The following is a 20,082-nucleotide window of genomic DNA, read 5'->3' on the forward strand; positions in this document are numbered from 1 at the left end:
TCCCTCTTCTACACGTCTTGTTGGAGTGTGGTTTCTACCACAGATTCTTGGTTGTTTTGAGTGGTGATTCGCAAGGTTCTGTCCGTGCGATGACATCCGGGAGTTGGCGGTTAGTGTCTCACCAGAAGTTGAATATCCGCAGCGTTTCCCATCCCTAGCAATGCTCGCGCCAGGCGAGTACGTTGGAGTCACTTAGATTTCAGCGACAGTCTAAATGTTGCGAGAAGGGCTTGGCAACGACTCCTTAGGCTGATCGCGTTCAACTTTGGAAACAGACCCTTAAATGGGCGTTGAAGGACAAGACGGCGAGCTGTGGGCAGCTCTGGAACCCCCCCCCGGGGGGGCTTTTTTGAGACAATTGCATCCTCATCCAAGCCACTTCCCTTTGATCCCGTGCGCCACTGCCGCGCCGTTTCGATTTGAAGAGAAGGTGCGATTATCAGGGTCTGGCCACGTCGCGACGCTCACTCGATCGCCACCCTGTGATGTCGATGCCGCGGCCGCCATCGCCCGTTGTCGCATCCATGCCACCGGCAGCATGGCCGCCGACACGGGTGCTTCGCATCAAACCCGCCGGACATGACATGCAACCGGCGAGAACATGGCAACACGTGGTCCCGCGCGGGGCAAAGCGCATCGCAGAGGAATGGAAAGGCGACGCCACTGATGACACCGGCGCTTCGGACACGCTGTCCACGAGGGTTTTGAGTCTCGACTCTTTGCGACACCACCTGAGCTTGATTCAGCTCGAAAAGGCTTGGCCAGACGGGACGGCATAAGCAGTTGGTGGGTAGACTGAGGACTTGGCGCCCTGCCCAGCGTTCGCCGTCCCTTGGGGCACAACACCTCCATGATATGCACCTCTACGCAGACGGATCCCAGGCCAACAGTCGCTCGAGATGAGTGGACGGAGCGCACCTTGGCATCATGGACGGAGCGCGCCCAGTACGAAGTACAGTAACTACGTAATTTACATGCGTAGTCGTTCGAGGCGGAATGGCTTTGGGCCTTGGGAGCCATGGCCAGGGGAACGTGGGCCGGCTGCTTCAAAAGCGAGCGCAACTTGCATACCAAACGCCGTTGGCGTGCTTCGGCAGGGAAGCCGAGTCGTCGTAGTCTGTCAGTGAGCATTCATGCAAGCTTGGCAACACCGATCCGGCCAAGAACGTCGGAGGAGCGGCCGGATCGCTGTTCATTGTTTGTGTCGGGCACGCGCCGTTGCTGTTTTGGCAGCCTCCGTGTGTCCTGGCGAGTCGAGACAGGCGACAAATTGGTTCTCGAAGAGAGGGCAATGGCGTCAACGGAAAGGTCAAGGAGAGGGAGCTGCATGTCTAATTGCCCTGCGCAAAAGAGTTTGTCTTTTTTTCTTTTTTTCTTGCTCGTCTCAAGCAGACGAGACACAGAGCAGGGGGCTTCCTTGGCCGCTTGTGATGAGCGAGATTTGAGGCAAAAGGGTTGAGCTTGAGGGCGATGCGTGGGGTTCCAATTAAGTTAGTTAGTTTAGGCCCCTCCCTGCACGTACTTGGTAACCAGGCCGCGACCAAGTTTTTTCAGAGCTTTGTACTCCAAAGGCAGGACGGGGCCACCTCATTTCGTTTAGAGTGTCTCGGCCGTGGATTGGCTGTCGCACCGCCAGGGGTAGATGAAGGCCGGGCGCCCATTGGCCGTTGCCAGATTTCATGCCCGACTTGGTGGAGGGCACGGGCGCTCCACTCTGCACGGAAGTCGTGCAACACCCCAAGGCCCCAATTTGATGCTTCAGCTTCGTTCGCATGGAACCCGCCGCCGAACCATCTACTGTTGCTTCTCCCGGGCCCCCTCAAAACCTCTCCGCCCTCGTCCGGCATCTCCCACCCCACTCCTCTCTGTCGTCCCAGACGTCCGTCGCTCGTTTGCATTGCGTTCGTTTACGATTCTTCGTCGCAGCCACTCCTTTCTGCTACGCCGCACCATTCGATCGCTCTCTCGTCGCTCACTTATACGGGACGAGAAACCCGGTGTGGTCTGCCAAACACGCTCGCTTCTCTCACCCGCCCACAAAGACAAGACACACGCACACGCACACGACCGTACCGTCATCGTCTTCTCGACGCTATCCATTCTCTTTTCATTTTCTACGGCCGTCCTAGCGACGCCGGGTCCCGCACACTTACACCATCGACACTGAGATTCGCGACGTTCTCGGTGCTGAATCATTCGTTGTCCTGCCGCTCGAGCGAGCCGAAGCCCCAGCAATCACTCGTCCCGCCCGGCAGACGAACGGCCCTTGCCCGTCATGAAGCTGTCTTCTTTGCAGGCCCTTCTGGCATCGGCCACAATAGCGCTCTCTGGCACGGGTGTCGAAGCTAGTAGCGCGCATCAGAGGCTGCATCAGCTCGACCGCAAAGTCTCGCATCTGGGCGGCCATGGTCACGCGCACGCGCATTTCCAATCCGAAAACGAATCCGTCAAGAAGCGAGCAGGAACTTGCAGCTTCTTCCAGCACGAAAGCGTTCTTGCCGTCACACCTAGTGGCATGAACGCTGGCTGGGGCATCCCCAGCGACCGGGAATGCACGTGTGGCAGTTACTGTCCCTATGTCTGCAAATCTCCGTTGCTTCTGGCTCAGTGGAAGCCAGGCACGACGTACAAGCCTGCCGAGTCCATGGTACGAGTGCTGCTACCGTCCACGTCTTGCACATGAGCTAATGAGGGTTAGTTGGGCGGACTGTTCTGCGACAAGAGTGGCGAGCTCTCGAAGCCGTTTCCCGATAGGCCGTATTGTGTTCGGGGCGTTGAGTCTGTCAAGGTCATCAACAAGTGCAAGAGCCAACTGTCCTGGTGCCAGACTATGCTGCCCGGAGACGAGTCCATGATCATCCCCACGCTTATCAAGACGGAATCGCTTATCGCCGTCCCGGATGAAAAGTATTGGGCCAGCACAGCTGCTCAGTAAGGAGGACCCCCCGCCAAAAGACCTGTTCGTGTGGTGGTGGCTGACAATGACGGTAGCTACTACATCAACCCCCCCGGCACTGGTGAAGAGGATTGCAAGTGGGGTGATGACAAGGAGCCTATTGGAAACTGGGCTCCTTTCGTTGCCGGCGCGAACGCAGCGGGCGGCAAGACGTATGTCAAGCTGGGCTGGAACCCCAAGTGGGAAGAGCAACCCAAGTTCAAGGCCTCGGGACCCGGCTTTGGCCTGAGAGTCGAGTGCCCCGACGGCGGCTGCAACGGCCTGCCATGTGAGATCGATCCTTCATCCGGCAGTGGCAAAGTCGGGAGTAAGCTTGCGGCGACCGGCGCTGGCGGCTCTGATTTCTGCGTCGTGACCGTCGAGGAGGGCAAGATGGCACATATCGTCATGTTTGATGGCTCTGGTGGCCCCAAGCCCTCCTCACCCAAGCAGGAAACCTCCACATCGGCTCCTCCTCCTCCTCCGCCACCAAAGGAAACGTCTACCACGGTGCAGCCCACCACTTCTACCTCCTCGCCCCCACCGATGACCCCTTCAAGCTCGGTGGCCGCCACAACGAATAGCACCTCTTCCGAGGTGTACACGACCCCTGAGTCCACCGCTACGTCTACCAAGAAGGAGCTGCCAACGCTGGTGCCCGGTATCTTCCACGAAAACACCACCACGTCGACTGGCTCCAACCTGAATATCACCAGTACAGTCTCGGGCCCCTCGACGACGTCCTCGGACGAACCGCCCAAGACTCACCACACAGTGAACGAGGCTGGTCGGCAGCAGGGCAGCGCCGCTGTGGCCGGCTTGGTTGTGGCGTTCATCGCGGCAGCCGTCCTCTTTTAGTAGGCCATGCCGAAATGCCTTGAACCACGGCCGGCCGGTTGGATTTAATTCTTTGTCAATCTTTGACATGCCCGTCGCCAGGTCGGCTGTTCTCCTTCTCCTGTCTAGGGAGTTTTTTTTATATGGTTTTATGATTCAACGGAGACGCATACTTTTTCCCTTCCTTGCGGCTGGTCTTTGCACATTCCGCCGCCCCTCATTCTTGGGCCGCGCTGCTCGAACGCAGCGTTCTGTTCGCCTACATATAGGGCTTCGCGAACTTGGCGCGTTTCTTCCTCCGTCTGGATCAACGCGACCCTGACCTTGGGGCTCTCGGTTAAGACGGTCCCGCCATCCTATATGAGTGGAGTCCATGACTCGGATGGGCTTCTCGACAGCCGCTCATCTTCTTGGGCCACATTTTTTTTTAATTCTCGGTCGATACCCTTTTACGCATTGGTGATTTTCGGGCTGGCTGGGGGTTGGAAACAGCGAAGGAGGTTTTATTTGGACGATTTTCACGTACATTGGGGATGACGGGAGATTGGAGTTGGCCGCATTATCATACTTGTTGACAAGCTTTGTCGGGGGGAGAGGGGTGTTGGCCCTTATTTCGGGGTCGAGCCTACTGGGTCTCGTCACATTTTGGATATGCTCACGTGGCTAAATGGGACGGCACGCTCGCAAAGCATGCATTCATCATGTTGGATCATTCGTGCATGCGTCGTGATCGGGATCTGTACACGCATGGCAGTGCATACTCGTGACATACAAACCGTTTAAAACTGATCAATGTCTGTCATAACTTGACGCCTCTCCTTCATTGGGTATCTTGCAGAGTTTGTCTCCGTGCTCCAGCTTGGCTCTTCCCGTCCAGCCGAGCCGAGCCGCGCTCCTCGCCCTCCCTCGTCGCAAGCGCCGCTCAAGTCTTGACCCAGCCGGGCACATCGTCGGGATCGTAGGCCTCGTCGTACTTGCGCTCCTTGATAGCCTGCCACACGGGTGGCCAGCCGGCCAGCAGGGGGCCCTTAGACTTTGCGCCGATGATGGCGAACCTGCCTTGGCCGTGGGCGACGAAGCCGTGCATGAAGTCCTGCTGGATGAGGGTGGCGACCATCATCTCGACGTCGACGAGCTTGACGGGGGCGTTGCCGTGGAGGAGCCCCTCGTTGGCGCGCAGGCGCTTGGGCCCGCCGGGGGGCGGGACGAGGGTCGTCTCGGCGGGCACCTGGACGTTGCTGGTGATGGCCTTCATGAAGATGGCGTTGACGTTGTGGGGGCGGCCGCGGACGACCTGGCTGGAGGGCAGCCAGCCCTCGAGGCGACGCTGGACGAAGATGACGGCGGTATGGAGGTCGGCGAGGTCGAGGGTGGCGGCGCGGCGCGACTCATCGGCGGAGGGGGCGACGTAGGTGAGGAGAAAGGTCTTGCGGGCGAGGGAGCGCCACAGCTGGGGCCGCAGGCGGTAGCACATCTGGACGTAGAGGCCCTTCTCCCAGAGCCAGGGCTGGTGGGCGGCGAGGTGGTCCTGGAAGGCGGGGAAGTTGCCGGCGCGGATGGCGCGGCAGAGGGGCAGGAAGACGGGGGCGAGGGAGTCGGCGGCCTCGGGGCGGGCGAGGAGGAGCTGCGAGGGGAAGCGGCCGAGGAGCATGTTGCAGGGGACGAGGTAGGTGAGGATGTCGCGGCGGTGGGAGACGAGCTGCGCGGGGGTCTGCAGGTAGGCCTGCTCGAGGCAGAGCGCCGCGCGCAGGTAGTGGTTCATGGCGAAGTTGAAGCGCCCGAGGTAGTAGAGGTAGGTGACGCGCTGGGCGGCGGGGTAGAGGTGCAGCGGCGGCGAGCTGGCCGACATGTTGCGGAAGATCATGGTGGCGAGATGCGTCCTCTTGCACTGCAGGAGGCCCATGGATCAGCATCATCAGCATCAGCATCAAAACCCCCCCCCAAAAAAAAACGTCGTCGTCTTCGTCCTCGTCGCCGTTGGCTTCGACGGTAAGAGTCGTGGGGGGGGGGAAGAAACAACATACAGCAAAGAGCAGCTTGAGGACGAGGTTGGCAAACATGTAGACGCAGGCCTTCTTGCCCTCGGGCCGGCGGCCGGCGGTGCGGTCCATGAGGCAGACCTTGAAGATCTTCTGGATGATCTCGGCCGACGACTCGGCCACCGACTTGGCGCCGCCGCCGTCCTCGTCACCGCCGGCGCCCATGCCGCGCAGGCGCCGCGTCAGGTCCGGCCGGCGGTTGAGCCTGAGGGTGAAGCGCGCGAGCGACTCGGACAGGCTCTTGCAGACCTGGATGAGCATGGCGCCGTACTGGGGGTGCGTGAAGGCGGTGCCGCAGGCGCTGTTGGTCTCACGGTCAGCATCCCATTGCCGTGCGTCCACGATGGGCTTCGCTCCTCCCGACCGAACGATGGATGGGTGAGAGAGAGAGAGAAAATAGGAGGGGGAAACCATACTTTACCAAGGAAGACAGGAGCTCGTGCGCGCCGAGCAGGTCGTCGTGGTCAATGTCCCGCCACAGCGTCAGGTACTCCTTGATAAAGGCCTGAAAGCTCGGCCACGGCGCGGCGCGGCCCTCCGCCATGTCGCCATCAGCATCGTGCCCGTCGTCGTCGTCGTCGTCATCGTCGTCCAAGGGCAGACAGGACTCGACGGTCGCCTCGAGCGCGTCGCCGTCGGCAAAGTCGCGCCGCAGCTCGTCGGCCATGGCATGGTACTGCTGCGCGGCGTTGGGCTCGACCTGCAGCCATGACGCGAGCAGGTCGCCGCGCCGCTCGCGCACGTGCTGCCGGATCTGCGAGAGGAACTGGCTGACGAGCGACATGGCCGCTGTCAGTCTTTTCGTCGCCGGCGGCCTGTGACGGGGGGGGGGAAGGGGGGAGGGGGTTTGATGAGAGATGTAGATGTCGTTCTAATGTAGCGAATGAGCGGGAGGTGAGTCGAGGTGAGTCGAGGTGAGTCGAGGTAAGTCGAGGTGAGCTGAGACTCCACTTCCGGCCGCCAAGATAGTGCGGCTTCACTGGGGAGCGCTCACAACCACCTTCAATGCGACCCAGGCGGACAGCCTCGACTCGACTCTGAGCGTTAATTTCCATTTCAGTCCCAGGTTCATGGCAAGGCCTTCCTGCTACATCTTCAGGTGCAGTACATCGTCACTCATAGTCACAGCAACATCTGCAACCATGATTGGAGCCGCGTTCCTTTTGAGGACAGCTCAAAACAACCTCTATGCGCCTTTGCAAATGGATGGATACATGCTGAACAACACCCCCAACGCTACCAACGTTACCCAAGACAAGTCTCTCTTTCCTATACAGACTCCACACGCTGCACCACCATGGCCGTGGCCGCACCGCCGCCGTTGCAAATGGCCGCCACACCATACTCGCCAGGCTTCAGCTGGTGCAGCAGCGTCGTCAGGATACGCGACCCGGAGCTGCCTAGGGCGTGACCCAGTGAGATGGCGCCGCCTAGAGGGTTTACGTTGGCCTTCTCGAGCCCCAGGATCTTGGAGTTGGCCAGAATAACGGCGGCAAACGCCTCGTTAAACTCCCACACGGCCACCTGGTCCTTGGTGATGCCCGCCCGCTCCAGCGCAATCGGCACGGCCTTGGCGGGAGCGACGGGGAAATCAACAGGCGAGACGGCGGCGTCGGCGTAGCTGCAGATCTTGGCCAGCACCCGCGAACCGGAGCCATACTGCTGAGCGATGGCCTTGTTGCCCAGCACCAGGGCGCTGGCGCCGTCGTTGAGCGTCGACGAATTGGCAGCGGTAACGGTGCCGCTTCCGTCGCGGACGAAGGCGGGCTTCAACGTGGGAATCTTCTCGATCTTGACATCCATGAAGCCCTCGTCCGTGTCAATGACCTTGTCGCCCTTCTTGCCGGGAACCGTGACGGGGACAATCTCGTCGGCAAAGGCCTTGTCGGCCCAGGCCTTCTGCGCGTTCTTGTACGAGCGAATGGCGTATTCGTCCTGCTGCTCACGCGTGATGGAGTGCTTCTTGACCGTGTTCTCGGCGCAGTTGCCCATGTGGAACTGCTGGTACACATCCGTCAGGCCGTCCTTGATCAGGCCGTCCTCCAGCTTGACGTGCCCAAACGCGGGCAGGCTGCTGGCGCGAGGCACGTAGTACGGGACACGGGACATATTCTCCATGCCACCAGCGACCTGGGCCTCGGCCAGCCCGAGCTGGATGTTTTGCGCGGCAAAGGCGACGGCCTTGAGCCCCGAGGCGCACACCTTGTTGATGGTGATGGCCTCGACGGATTCGGGCAGGCCGGCGAAGATCGACGCCTGCCGCGCAGGGGCCTGACCGACGGAACCCTGCAGCACGTTTCCCATGTATACATCGGTGATTTTCTCGACGGGAACCTTGGACTTCTCAAGAGCCGACTTGATGGCGGTGGCACCCAGTTGAGGAGCCGAGACGGTGAGGAAAGAGCCATTGAACTGGTGTGAGAGGAAACTGATTAGTCTCGGCAGGCAGCCTCCGACCGTGTCATCGTCATGCTCACCTTGGCGGTCGGTGTGCGCGCGGCGCTCAGGATGTAGGCATCCTGGATTTCCTTGCGGGTGGCGGCGGAGGTGGAAAAGCCACGCGCGACCTTCACATGCCGAGCCAGTTGGCCCGCCAGTCGAGGCGACCTGAGCTGCGCGACGGGCATATTGAATGATTTGCTATTTGGGTATCACGGCGCCAGGTACGGTCGCAAGCAGGAGGAAGGATAGTGGTTACGAAAGGAATCTGGCGCGGATGGGAAACAGAACACGAAGTAAGAGCAGTCGCAGGAAGAGGCGGCGGCGGCGGCGGCGATGGAAGTCCGCCGTTCGGTAGGCTTCGGCTTAGAGCGGGGGTTGACGGCATTCCGGGGGAAGGGGCAGGCGGGATCGAAATATGGGGAAATTGCCGCCTCGGGTTGAGCGCAACACCATGAGCAGGAGCAGCGCTGCGGGGGGCCAGAAACGGGACAGCTCCAGTGTGCGCAAGTACCCGGACCTCCGCAATCAGCGTCATTGTATAACAACGTACAAAGCCTTCAAACCGCACGTGCCTAGCACTGCGTTGAGCGTCGAGTTACAGTGGGCCTGACAGTCTAGGAAACCGGTATGATGGATGCCCTGATGCGAGAATGACCGGCGCCGGAGAATTTCGGTTGCACGTCGATGTAACTCTGCTGCGTTGTCGCCCTCCCGAGTCGCCCAATGTCATCAGTCAGCAAGCAATAAAGCGCAAGGTAGTATTACTACTACGTACGCTCTGCCTTATTAAGTTACTTCTCCTTGTCGCAGGCGACACTCCGAATGTCCCACCGTGTTGGCTTGCCCGCTACGGGTGCAAAAATACACCGCCGGTCTTACCAACCAAAGTTTAGTGCGTCGAGCGTTGGTGTTTTTTCACGCCCTCCGCCCAGTTCCTGAGGCAAGTCGCGAAACGCCACCCCACGCGAGCAGGACCGCGAGGCCACGTGATTTAGTATCGGAAATTTCCAGGCAGTCTCCACGTCGCTCGTAGTGATTGGCTCAGCATTCGAGGCTGCGTGATTGGCAGCCCGGGGTTGCTGCTGGGCTGCCATTCGATTCATGCTCCGACGGCTCTCCGTTTGACGACCAAGGCCAATTTCCGCCACAAGACATCCCCTCGTCAACGCAACAAACTCCAAGGAGCAGAGAGACAGGCATACAGTCCCAGACTGCCTTCATCTCTTCTGCCCGCGAGTCCTGCCGTCATCTCCTGCATCTCTGCCGTCACCCGAGCTCCTCGTCCTCCCACCATATCGCCACCCGCTGCCCAAGGGCCAGCCTTACAGCCATGTCTACGGCAGCACGACGCCGTCTGATGCGTGACTTCAAGGCATGTCACCACTCGTGTGCCCTCATCGTTGGACTCGGCTGACTGAATGATAGCGCATGCAGACGGACCCTCCTGCCGGCGTGTCGGCCTCCCCCATCCCCGATAACGTCATGACCTGGTACGTTCCGCCACGCCCCCGTTGCCGAGTGCTACCGTGTCGCCAGTCAACGAGCTAACAGTCCCCGTGTAGGAACGCAGTCATCATCGGACCGGCCGACACGCCATTTGAAGATGGAACATTCAGGCTCGTGATGCAGTTCGAAGAGCAGTACCCCAACAAGCCGCCACAAGTAAAATTCATCAGCCAAATGTTCCACCCCAACGTTTACGCCACGGGCGAGCTCTGCCTCGACATCTTGCAAAACAGATGGAGCCCAACGTACGACGTGGCCGCAGTCTTGACCAGTATTCAAAGGTGCGCAGAACCCGTGATTCTCCGGAGTGACTATGGTGTGCTGACGAATGTGTCAGTCTACTCAACGACCCCAACACCGGATCGCCCGCCAACGTCGAAGCCTCGAACCTCTATAAGGATAATCGGAAGGAGTACACGAAGCGGGTCAGAGAGACGGTCGAGAAGAGTTGGGAGGACTAGGCTTTCCGCACCGCTGCGTGGCCGCCACGGCAGGCCCTTCAACCCTGAGCGGCTTGCATGCGGTTGCGGAGGCTTCCGGTGCCCAGCTAGGTGGCGGCTTGACCTTGACACAGAATTCAACCATTGGCGGAGGAGTTTGCAGGCGTTTCGGTGCAGGTTGCTGGGCTGATTATACCATGGGATCATCGGATGCACTTGCAAGACAGGAATCAAATCGAGACAGCGATTGCTCAACATGCATCTTGAGTTGGCGCAGTATTCCACATCGCTGCTTGCAAAAAGCATCGCGTGCTCGTCACGGTGACGCAAATGGAATCTGCGTCGTGATAGCGTGTCTGGCTCAAGCCAGCATGCGTGGACCTACGTTGAGTCAGTTGCGCATGATGAAAATCTCCCACGACAGTCCACCGCAATTTGCGGGCGACCTCGCTACCGCGGCGCTGCTACTGGTGGCGCAGTCCTGGCACGATGCGCAGCCCGCTCTGCGAGAGCTCATTAGTAGTAATAAGAAGCGACAGAGCCCTGTCATACGGAACGTCCGGCGGAAGGGCGCGGCAAACAGCGATGCGGTGAGCCGGGAGGATGCCGTGGCGTGCTAGTACTACTTTCACGGACGTACGTATCTACGTAACTCTTGTTCCATGCCTTACCTAGTAGCTGTACTTACCAAGGTATCTTTGGTCTCGCCGGCGCGGTTGGACCAGCGAAAAGCGACGCTGAAACGTTTGTAACGGCATACGGTACTGTACCCAACGTTGGTTGTGGTCAGCATGGTGGAAGTGGTCTGGTCCGGCTGGAGCAGTTGGAATGTCGTCTTTGTTCGGTGATGAAACCCAGGGAGGAATGCGACAAGGCTGATAATGACGCCAAAGGGCATGCATGCGTGGGCTTCAACTCGAGAAAAAGCGGCGCTGGAGCCAGGCCGAAGCTGGCGACGAGTTTGGCGGCGGCGCGGGAGGCCAAGCCACTGCCACCCATCCAAGCCACCTCTCATAACAACCTCACGTCGCGCCGCGCCGTGGAGGTGAAGCGCGCTCTCTGTAACTGACGAGGCACTGCACTGTACCTCTGGAGTGTGTGGATGGATGGGTGGTGCCTGTCCAGCGCAGCGTTCCACTCTGCTGACGGGAAGGTACCTACTTTAGTACCTCCGGTGCCTGACTTGGGTTATTATCTCATCGGGGGCCGCCCAGCGCCCTCGACCAGCTAAGGCCGGGCACTACTAACCTTGTAGGTTAGTGCCAGTTAGGTATGGAGCCTTCCTAGGTTGTAGCTTCAGGGGCTCGCCCACCGCCGCCTGCCAGCACGCAGGCAGGGCAGTTGGGGGGCTACCGCTCCAGGTACTGCCAACAAGTTACTGCACAGGCGGGCTGCATATCTGGCTGGCGAGGCCTCAGGATCGCCGCCATAAGCTTTTACGATTCGGTGCTGCAGCTCACAGCCCGCGGCGCGTCTGTCCCCTTGCTCCGTCCCACAATCCTATTCGGTCGCCTCACCCACCACCGTCCACTGCCTCGGCGGGCACTCCGTAACTTGCCTACTCTCTGAACAAAAACACCATCACCTCGACCACCATCGCAACCGCCCCAGGCGTGTCTTGATTCAGCCGGCTCGCCGCCCGCCTTCCAAGGCCCCTCCATCGCGGCCTCGGCGCCCCTCTGCTTCACTATCACTGCTCTCCCTCGCCTGTTGCTGCGCCTTTTCTCACAAGGGGCCCGCGGTCGGTCGTGTTGCGACTCGTTGGTTAGGCTCTTTGTTGCCCGGCCCTCGCTGCTGCCGCCGCCGCCTCCCCCATCTCTGTCATCGTCGCAGGCCGTCGCGTACCTCGCCAGAGGTCTCCCTCCACGACATCGCCGCGCCCGAGCTGTCGACTACGAGGCGCGCCTCATGACCACGGCGTCGCCGCTGACCCGTCCATAGCGCCCACCATGTCTGCCAACAGCATCAAGGTCGTGGCCCGGTTCCGGCCCCAGAACCGGATCGAGCTGGATTCGGGCGGCAAGCCTATCGTGTCGTTCAACTCGGATGACTCCTGCACTGTCGACGTAAGTCCCTTCCCGGGCCAGCATCCCCACGCCGCTCAGCAGCATCCCCACCCCGAGTCGTTGCTGATATGGGAGGCGCTATAGTCGAGAGACGCCCAAGGGTCCTTCACGTTCGACAGGGTATTCGATATGGAATGCAAGCAGCAGGACATCTTTGACTTTTCCATTCGCTCCACCGTCGACGACATCCTCAACGGCTACAATGGCACCGTCTTCGCCTACGGCCAGACGGGCGCTGGCAAGTCGTACACCATGATGGGCACCAACATCGACGACGAGGAAGGGAGGGGCGTCATCCCGCGCATCGTCGAGCAGATCTTTGCCAGCATCATGTCGAGCCCCGGTACGATAGAGTACACCGTGCGCGTCAGTTACATGGAAATCTACATGGAGCGCATCCGAGATTTGCTGGCCCCGCAAAACGACAACCTCCCCGTGCACGAGGAGAAGAACCGAGGCGTCTACGTCAAGGGGCTACTGGAGATTTACGTCTCGAGCGTGCAGGAGGTTTACGAGGTAATGCGCAGGGGTGGCAACGCCCGCGCCGTCGCCGCCACAAACATGAACCAGGAGTCGTCGCGATCGCATTCCATCTTCGTCATCACCATCACGCAGAAGAATGTCGAGACGGGCTCGGCCAAGAGCGGCCAGCTTTTCCTGGTGGATCTGGCCGGTAGCGAAAAGGTGGGCAAGACGGGTGCCAGCGGCCAGACCCTCGAGGAGGCCAAGAAGATCAACAAGAGCTTGAGCGCTCTCGGCATGGTCATCAACGCCTTGACCGACGGCAAATCGTCTCACGTTCCCTACCGAGATTCCAAATTGACGCGAATTCTCCAAGAGTCCCTGGGCGGCAACAGTCGGACCACCCTCATCATCAATTGCTCCCCCAGCAGCTACAACGATGCCGAAACCTTGAGCACCTTGCGGTTTGGCACGCGAGCCAAGTCGATCAAGAACAAGGCCAAGGTCAATGCGGAGCTCAGCCCCGCCGAGCTCAAGCTTCTGCTCAAGAAGGCTCAGGGCCAGGTCACGAACTTTGAGAGCTACATTCAGAACCTCGAGGGCGAGATCCAGCTGTGGCGATCCGGAGAGTCCGTGCCCAAGGAGAGATGGGCTCACCCAGGAGCTGCCGATGGCGTGTCCGGGGCCAAGGTCGATGCTAGGGCGCGGCCTTCCACCCCGTCACGGCCACTTCCGGAGAGCCGATCCGAGACTCCCATCATCTCTGAGCGCTCTGGCACTCCCAGCCTGACGCTAGAGAAGGACGAGCGTGAGGAGTTCTTCCGGCGTGAAAATGAGCTGCAGGACCAACTCGCTGAGAAGGAGTCGCAAGCGACGGCGGCCGAGAAGCAGCTGCGTGAGACGAAAGAGGAGATGTCTTACCTCAAGGAGCACGACAGCAGGATGGGCAAAGAGAACGAGAGGCTCACGACGGAAGTCAACGAGTTCAAGATGCAATTAGAACGTTTGAACTTTGAGAGCAAGGAGGCGGGAATAACGATGGATGCCCTCAAGGAGGCCAATGCCGAGCTTACGACCGAGTTGGACGAGGTCAAGCAACAGCTCCTGGATGTCAAGATGAGTGCCAAAGAGAACGGTGCTGCATTTGACGAAAAGGAAAAGAAGAAGGCCGAGAAGATGGCCAAGATGATGGCCGGGTTCGACCTCGGGGGTGAGGTGTTCAGCGACAACGAGCGCTTCATCAGCGAGGCCGTGCAGCACATCGATGCCTTGCAGGAGCAGAGCAAAGCTGGCGACGCCATCGCACCGGAAGAGTTCAAAGAGCTGCGGGCCAAGCTGCTGGAGACGCAGGGGATTGTCAGGCAAGCCGAGTTGAGCCTGTACGGAGCCTCCTCCACCGACATGGACGCTCGCCGGCGGCAGGAGCTCGAAGACCGACTGGAGTCGTTGCAGCAGGAGTACGAAGAGTTGCTCACCCGCAATCTCAACGAGGCCGACGCGCAAGAGATCAAGGGGCGCCTGGAGAAGGCCTACGCCGGCCGACAGACGACGCAGATGCACCTGGTCGACGAGCTGAAGGCAGACCTAGCGCAAAAGGCATCAGAGAACGTCCGGATGAAGACGCTGATTGAGGACCTGCAGCAGCGTGTAAAGTCTGGGGTGGGGGCGCCGATGGCCAACGGGAAGACGATCCAGCAGCAGATTGCCGAGTTTGACGTGATGAAGAAGAGCCTCATGCGCGACCTGCAGAACCGCTGCGAGCGTGTTGTCGAGCTCGAGATCTCCTTGGACGAGACACGCGAGCAGTACAACAACGTGCTGCGATCGTCCAATAACCGGGCCCAGCAGAAGAAGATGGCCTTCCTCGAGCGGAACCTAGAGCAGCTCACCCAGGTGCAGCGCCAGCTCGTAGAGCAGAATTCGGCACTGAAGAAGGAGGTTGCCATTGCTGAGCGCAAGCTGATTGCGAGGAACGAGCGCATCCAGAGCCTGGAGAGCCTGCTTCAGGACAGCCAGGAAAAGATGGCGGCCGCTAATCACAAGTATGACCTGGCCCTTTCCCTTGCCCCTGACAAACTTTAGATCAGCCTGCTAACGAGAGACCCAAGATTCGAGGTCCAGCTGGCCTCCGTCAAGGAGCGCCTGGAGGCGGCCAAGGCGGGCAGCACGCGCGGACTTAACGCGGCGGGAGGTGGCTTCAACTTTGCCGCTGCCGGCAGCCGTATTGCGAAGCCCCTGCGAGGCGGCGGCGGCGGCGGCGGCGACGCTCTGCCCGTTGTGCCAACGATCCAGAACATCCAGCAGAGCGAGGTTCCGACCAACAAGCGGAGCAGCTGGTTCTTCAACAAGTCGTAAAAGCCTCCACCAACGGTTTTCTTGCTTTGGCGGCGTTGGCAGGGTAGGAAACGGATTTAGACCACCATACCCCCCTTTTACCGAAGATGACACTTTCCCCTTGCGTTTCTGCCGCTTTGTCCCCATTGGCACGGCCACGTTCTTACACCGGTGTCTTGAGATGGCCTCGCTTCAGATGTTATTAGTACTCATTGTTGCTTTTCGTTTGCGGCACCTTACCTCTCCGAGAAGATCAAAACCTACACCAAACCCATCCATACGAGTTAGGCTCGCGCGTGCCACACACAGCTCTCCTATTCCCCCCAGGACCTTTCTCGCTGTTTTGCTTGCTTTCTGGCTCTCTGCGCGAGTGAGGATATCATTTTCTCCTAGTCCGGCTCCCTTATGTTTTCGTTAGACCAGACCAGAGCAAGACCAGACCAGACCAAACACGAGGACATGGCAGGAGAAGGCGGTCATGCAGTGGGACGGGCCCACCGGAGCAACGTCGATTGGATTCACGACACGCTTGGTCGGCAGAGGAGACAGGAAAGCAAGACAGATGGGCAAGCTGGAGCCCTTTTCTTGTTGGTGAAATGACGTTGGAGTATCAGGACGGCGGCGCGGTGCGCGGCTGGTCTGGACAGTTAGAGAGTAGCCGCAGGAGGAGAGGGGGGCAATAGGGAGGAAGAGGCTGGCTCGTCTGGCTCGAGCTTGGGGCGGGGAGTAAGTCAGTCAGTCAGTGGGCTGAGCGGAAGTTTTGCTCAGAGGCGCGGGCGACGAGACGGTCTTCAGCTCACGCATGAATATCAACAAGGCAAATGCAAAGGCCCACGTTCATGACGGGCAGAATCAGTGATGTGTAATTGCCATTGTTTAGGTTCTTGAAGAGCATTTGGGCTCGGCTTGCTTGCTTGCTGCTACATTCCATCTATGCCATACTGAGAGCCGAGGTAGAGATCCAAAAGAAACATGCCAAAAAAATCAATTCATTATCCCGCGGAATGCAAGTGGGAGCGGAGTAACCGCAAATAGAGAGGTCTGTGTGAGGGGTGTTCAGAGTGAGAACCTAGACACCTAGGTCCATCGACGCGGGGTGCCAACCGGCGAGCGAACGGAAGTGTCTCGGGCCGTCGTTTTCTGGAGAGAGTCTCTCGATTCAGGGTCGATGGAATACCTCAGTTGACGCGCTCCGTCTTCTTGGCGATGACGACAATCTGAGGAGCGATCAGGGCCGCGGTGATGAGCAGACCGGCCATGCTGGCGAGGAAGACCTTGACGTAGAGAACGAGGAGGCGGCGCCAGGCGGCCCTGCTGAACGTCCCCCAGGCGTCGGCGACGGAGACGTAGCCCTTGCCACCGACGATGGCGGGCTCGACCTTGCCCTCGAAGGAGCGGTCAAAGGGGATGACGGTGTCCTCCTCGACGGGGAGCAGCGAGGCCTGGACGCGGACGAGAATGACCCTGGCCGGGATGACGAGGAAGACGGAGGCGAAGATGGTGAAAACGAGGATGGCGGCACCCTTGACAAACCAGGCGGCGTCGAGGCCGTCGAGCTCCATGTTTCCATTGTTGTCGAAGCTGGGGATCCTGAGGCGCAAGGCGAAGGCGAGGCCGAGGGGCAGCCAGCGGGTGACCTCGGCGGCGAGCCAGTACAGGGCGACGGGCTTCCAGGTGGCGTCGAAGGCACGCTTGAAGGGCGGGAGGCGGCTCCAGAAGTGGCGCCTCGAGGGGAGGGAGATGACGATGTGGACCCAGGCCGTGCTGAGCTGGACGAGGGCGAGGCTGGCGAGCAGGGTGGCGACGGGGGTGAAGAAGCCGCCGAGGACGGCGGAGAAGAGGCCCATGAGGACCGAGGTGGCGAGGCCCTGGGCGACGAGGCAGAAGAAGCCGCGGAAGTAGGCGCGGAAGCCGCCGTGGGCGAGGAGCAGGCGGTTCACGGCGCGGAGGGACGAGGTGACGGTGCGCGACTGACCGTTGACGGCGGAGGGCTTGCGGCCGCCCTGCTGTTGGGCCTCGGGCTCGATGTCGTCGGCGTTGGCATCGTGGTTGAGGGAGAGGGGCTCGTACGCCGGGGGGTTCTCGTCCTCGACCATGGCGAAGACGGGGAAGACGGTCTTGAAGCTGTAGTCGAACTGCGAGGGAGCGTCAGCTACGGGCGGGGGTTACGGGGGCTCCGGTCGGCTTTCTCGGGAGTTGGAAGAAAGATTAAGGGGGGCGTACAATGAAGAAGACGGGGATGAGAATGACGAGGTCGATGAGGAAGACGAGGATCGTCCAGTTGGGGATGTCGTAGCTGGGCACGTTGCCGTCGCCGCCGCCGCCGGAGCCGACGGCGCTGGCGATGGCTCGCCTGACGTGGGAGAGCTCCATGGTGTTTGTCGCGACGAGCCTCTGCCTGCGCGTTTGTAGAGTGAGAATAGTTTTGTTGAAGTGAAAAAAATACTGCGCCGGATTAAGAATGAACAAGTAAAAGGGGAGAAACGTAGATGATGATGAGGCAAAAGGACTAGGCGAAAGTGGTTGGCGAAGCCGACAAAGAGAAAGATGTGAGACGAAGAATGGTGGTGGTGAGGCGGCTGACCGGAGGGTACCTGCCTAATGTACCTCGGGGGACGTCACCGGGGCTCAATGAATGGGTGGGCTTCGGGGTTCGCTGTCGTCGCGAAGGCCGGGGTTAGTGGCGAAGGCGACGGGCGGCGACAGGCCCCCGAGGGGTGCTAGGCGCTCTCGCGTGCGTCTTGAGCCTCAAAACCCGGCGGAGCGGGAGCTCTGGTTGGGCCTCACAGGGCGACAGGCGCTTCCATCGCCAGGCACTACTGCAGTACCAGGCTGGTACGGATACAGTGCTGCAGGTACTAAAATTGAAGCCAGCGCAGGCAGCACAGCCCCCCAAGGAGCGGGACGGGAGCGCAAAGATGGGCTGCTGCCAACCAGCAGCCCTGCTACCAAGCTGGCCAGGCAGCTCCTGCGCCTGATTTCCATCAACGGCGATTGCCCGTTTGGGCAGACGGCGAGGACCACAAAGAAGGACCAACTTCTGAATACCACACGGCTTCCCGGCCGGCCTTTGAGGAGACCGGGGCGGTCGCTTGATCAACCAAGTGCTGCTACACTCGGAGCCCCAAGGTCGCTTGTTGGAGGCAGCTTTTCGATTTCCTGACGATGAACGCGAGACACGAGGAGGGGAGGGGCTTTCTTTGAGTTGCGTCTCAGACTCGCGTGGTGTCCAAACTGTTGCACGCTTACTAAAAGGCGCGTGGGTTGTCGTCATCCGTTGGTCGCCTGGCCCCCCTTCCCTCCATTCTTCTTTCTTTCCTGCAGAGTGCAACGTGATGCGCGATGCGGCTCTCTTGGGAAGAGTTTCGTGTCACCCTTTGTTGCCCCACGCTTCCATGCCGGCCGTGGGGGCAAAACTGTCATCCTGCCGTAGCATCCATCGCACCTTGAGTCACAAACATTGCTTGCACTTGAATTGTAACTGATTGCCGCCCATCTTCAATTGGCAGACTTGGTTGGGCCTGCACGCCGCAGCTCCCGGCTGCTGTTGGGTGGGCAATTCGTTCATCGCCGTGCCAAAGATCTCGAGCGCGTGAAGCGAAATCGTCGCCCCGTCGTCTGGAAATAAATCGTCAAGAGGCTGCAGAAAATCACAAACAAGGCAAAGTTTTATTTTGGCGGAAGAGCAGGGCCCGTCTGCCTTGTGCGCCGCTGCGATAGTTGACGAAGAGAACGCAGCTGATGGGGATGTGTTGTGGGCTGGCTGGTCAGCCTTCCAGTTGGTCGGCTCTTTTCACTGCTCTCTCTCTCTCTCTCTCGCTCGGCCACCTATATATCTCTTCTTCCTCCCTTCATAGCCCATTAGGTCTCTTCATCAGCTGTGCGCCTGTGGTCCTTTTGTCAGGATGCAACAGCACAAACGTCCTCGACGCCGTCCTGACAGCAGGGCCTATTTTGCGCAGACAAGCTGCCTTTCAGATGTGTCAAAGGAACTTGCTGCCCAGAAAAAAAGCGTACCCGGACGTGATATACGGCGTTAGACTCCAATGTCGCATGAGATATTTCGTGTGCCTCTGTCAAGAGGTGATGCTTGATCGGAACGGCATGGTCCTCGCTCCAGATGGAGACACATGCCCTCCAGAGACGCGTACGTAGACTCCTGTGCTCCGGTGGGTCTGTGCGTGGGACGTCTTTGATGGCAAATATGCCACCGGCTCGTACTTTGACTTTGCTGGAATACAGTACGGAGTAGTACCCCGGTGGTTGATACTGGCTTGTCGCTAGTCGTGCACGGCCCTTTGGAGAACCCTGCCTCGGAAAGATGCGAAGCAGGGATGCCCAGATCCGCCTGACAGCATGTACGTAAAAACGTCTTGCGATGAACTTGGTGATAGGCGGTCAGGGGCAGATTGCTCGTGGGTGCCTTGTCATGAGCGTGGTGTCGATTGTCTGAGTGTTGGGGCAGCGGCTTCAGCTTGGCGCAGCACCACCGGGGCGTCTCTTGTGCTGCCTTGTCTTCCTGGACCTGGCCAGCTACTACTGTACATCTCGGACGTCTGATCAAGTCCCCGACGCGTAAGACATTGGGCTGTGGCAATAGTCTCTTGTAGTCGTTGTTGTCACATCGGGCCCACGTAAGGGGTCAAAGCAGGAGCTCAAAGAGGGAAAAAAAGTCAATCGGCGAAGCACACCGTATCGGAGCTAGTTGGTGGACGTACAGATGAAGTGCCGGGAACCCTACCCCAGGAAAACTCGACGATATTCTTTGACAGTCGTAAAGGCCACCTCTGGGCTGCTTGGTCCACTATTGCTCGCTACCTCTGCAATACCCTGATCTCGCGGAGGGTTTATATGGCAAAAGGCGTGGTAAAGTGTACGAGACAGATTGACAGTATTTCCCCCAAGGCCTGCTTCTGTTATGGCGAAGGATTGCTCATGAACCCTGCAAGTGGCTTGAGGGGTTGCCTAAGTTACGACTGTTAAAGGGAGCGCGAAGGGGCCATTGTATATTTCGGCGGCTA

The 20,082-nt window shown here is 59.5% G+C and overlaps 8 protein-coding genes across 9 annotated transcripts; 5 read left to right on the top strand and 3 right to left on the bottom strand.

The window, feature by feature from the left end:
* Nucleotides 1-283: 283 nt before the first annotated feature.
* On the top strand, nt 284-583 carry JDV02_007655 (uncharacterized protein; the record flags this gene model as incomplete). The annotated part of the gene is made up of 1 exon (XM_047989168.1): nt 284-583. One exon carries the CDS (start codon nt 284-286, stop codon nt 581-583), a length of 300 nt encoding a protein of 99 aa, XP_047845167.1.
* A 1,235-nt stretch (nt 584-1,818) lies between these two features.
* On the top strand, nt 1,819-4,562 carry JDV02_007656 (uncharacterized protein). Its single transcript, XM_047989169.1, has 3 exons — nt 1,819-2,647; nt 2,699-2,931; nt 2,992-4,562. The coding sequence occupies exons 1-3, from the start codon at nt 2,276-2,278 to the stop codon at nt 3,791-3,793; spliced, it is 1,407 nt and encodes a 468-aa protein (XP_047845168.1). The 5' UTR covers nt 1,819-2,275; the 3' UTR covers nt 3,794-4,562.
* On the bottom strand, nt 4,330-6,640 carry JDV02_007657 (uncharacterized protein). The gene is made up of 3 exons (XM_047989170.1): nt 6,228-6,640; nt 5,797-6,112; nt 4,330-5,660 (listed from the first exon to the last, which is right to left on the bottom strand). Exons 1-3 carry the CDS (start codon nt 6,593-6,595, stop codon nt 4,695-4,697), a joined length of 1,650 nt encoding a protein of 549 aa, XP_047845169.1. The 5' UTR covers nt 6,596-6,640; the 3' UTR covers nt 4,330-4,694.
* Nucleotides 6,641-6,848: 208 nt separating this feature from the next.
* On the bottom strand, nt 6,849-8,778 carry JDV02_007658 (Acetyl-CoA C-acetyltransferase). The gene is made up of 2 exons (XM_047989171.1): nt 8,289-8,778; nt 6,849-8,223 (listed from the first exon to the last, which is right to left on the bottom strand). The coding sequence occupies exons 1-2, from the start codon at nt 8,436-8,438 to the stop codon at nt 7,081-7,083; spliced, it is 1,293 nt and encodes a 430-aa protein (XP_047845170.1). The 5' UTR covers nt 8,439-8,778; the 3' UTR covers nt 6,849-7,080.
* An 805-nt stretch (nt 8,779-9,583) lies between these two features.
* UBC2 (E2 ubiquitin-conjugating enzyme) lies at nt 9,584-10,220 on the top strand (the record flags this gene model as incomplete). The annotated part of the gene is made up of 4 exons (XM_047989172.1): nt 9,584-9,625; nt 9,679-9,743; nt 9,816-10,040; nt 10,097-10,220. The coding sequence occupies 4 exons, from the start codon at nt 9,584-9,586 to the stop codon at nt 10,218-10,220; spliced, it is 456 nt and encodes a 151-aa protein (XP_047845171.1).
* A 176-nt stretch (nt 10,221-10,396) lies between these two features.
* Nucleotides 10,397-10,819, top strand: JDV02_007660 (uncharacterized protein; the record flags this gene model as incomplete). The annotated part of the gene is made up of 1 exon (XM_047989173.1): nt 10,397-10,819. One exon carries the CDS (start codon nt 10,397-10,399, stop codon nt 10,817-10,819), a length of 423 nt encoding a protein of 140 aa, XP_047845172.1.
* Nucleotides 10,820-11,658: 839 nt separating this feature from the next.
* On the top strand, nt 11,659-15,509 carry KLP1 (Kinesin heavy chain). Its single transcript, XM_047989174.1, has 3 exons — nt 11,659-12,265; nt 12,350-14,769; nt 14,836-15,509. The coding sequence occupies exons 1-3, from the start codon at nt 12,149-12,151 to the stop codon at nt 15,080-15,082; spliced, it is 2,784 nt and encodes a 927-aa protein (XP_047845173.1). The 5' UTR covers nt 11,659-12,148; the 3' UTR covers nt 15,083-15,509.
* A 397-nt stretch (nt 15,510-15,906) lies between these two features.
* On the bottom strand, nt 15,907-17,900 carry JDV02_007662 (uncharacterized protein). 2 transcript variants are annotated; one of them, XM_047989175.1, is made up of 2 exons: nt 17,285-17,900; nt 15,907-17,196 (listed from the first exon to the last, which is right to left on the bottom strand). In XM_047989175.1, the coding sequence occupies exons 1-2, from the start codon at nt 17,432-17,434 to the stop codon at nt 16,240-16,242; spliced, it is 1,107 nt and encodes a 368-aa protein (XP_047845174.1). In that variant the 5' UTR covers nt 17,435-17,900; the 3' UTR covers nt 15,907-16,239. The 2 variants fall into 2 exon arrangements, with proteins under 2 accessions (XP_047845174.1, XP_047845175.1); XM_047989176.1 differs by lacking the exon at nt 17,285-17,900 and having other exon boundaries at nt 15,907-17,268.
* Nucleotides 17,901-20,082: the final 2,182 nt, after the last annotated feature.

This window comes from Purpureocillium takamizusanense, chromosome 7 (assembly GCF_022605165.1).
Source record: "Purpureocillium takamizusanense chromosome 7, complete sequence".
Lineage (NCBI taxonomy): Eukaryota > Fungi > Ascomycota > Sordariomycetes > Hypocreales > Ophiocordycipitaceae > Purpureocillium > Purpureocillium takamizusanense.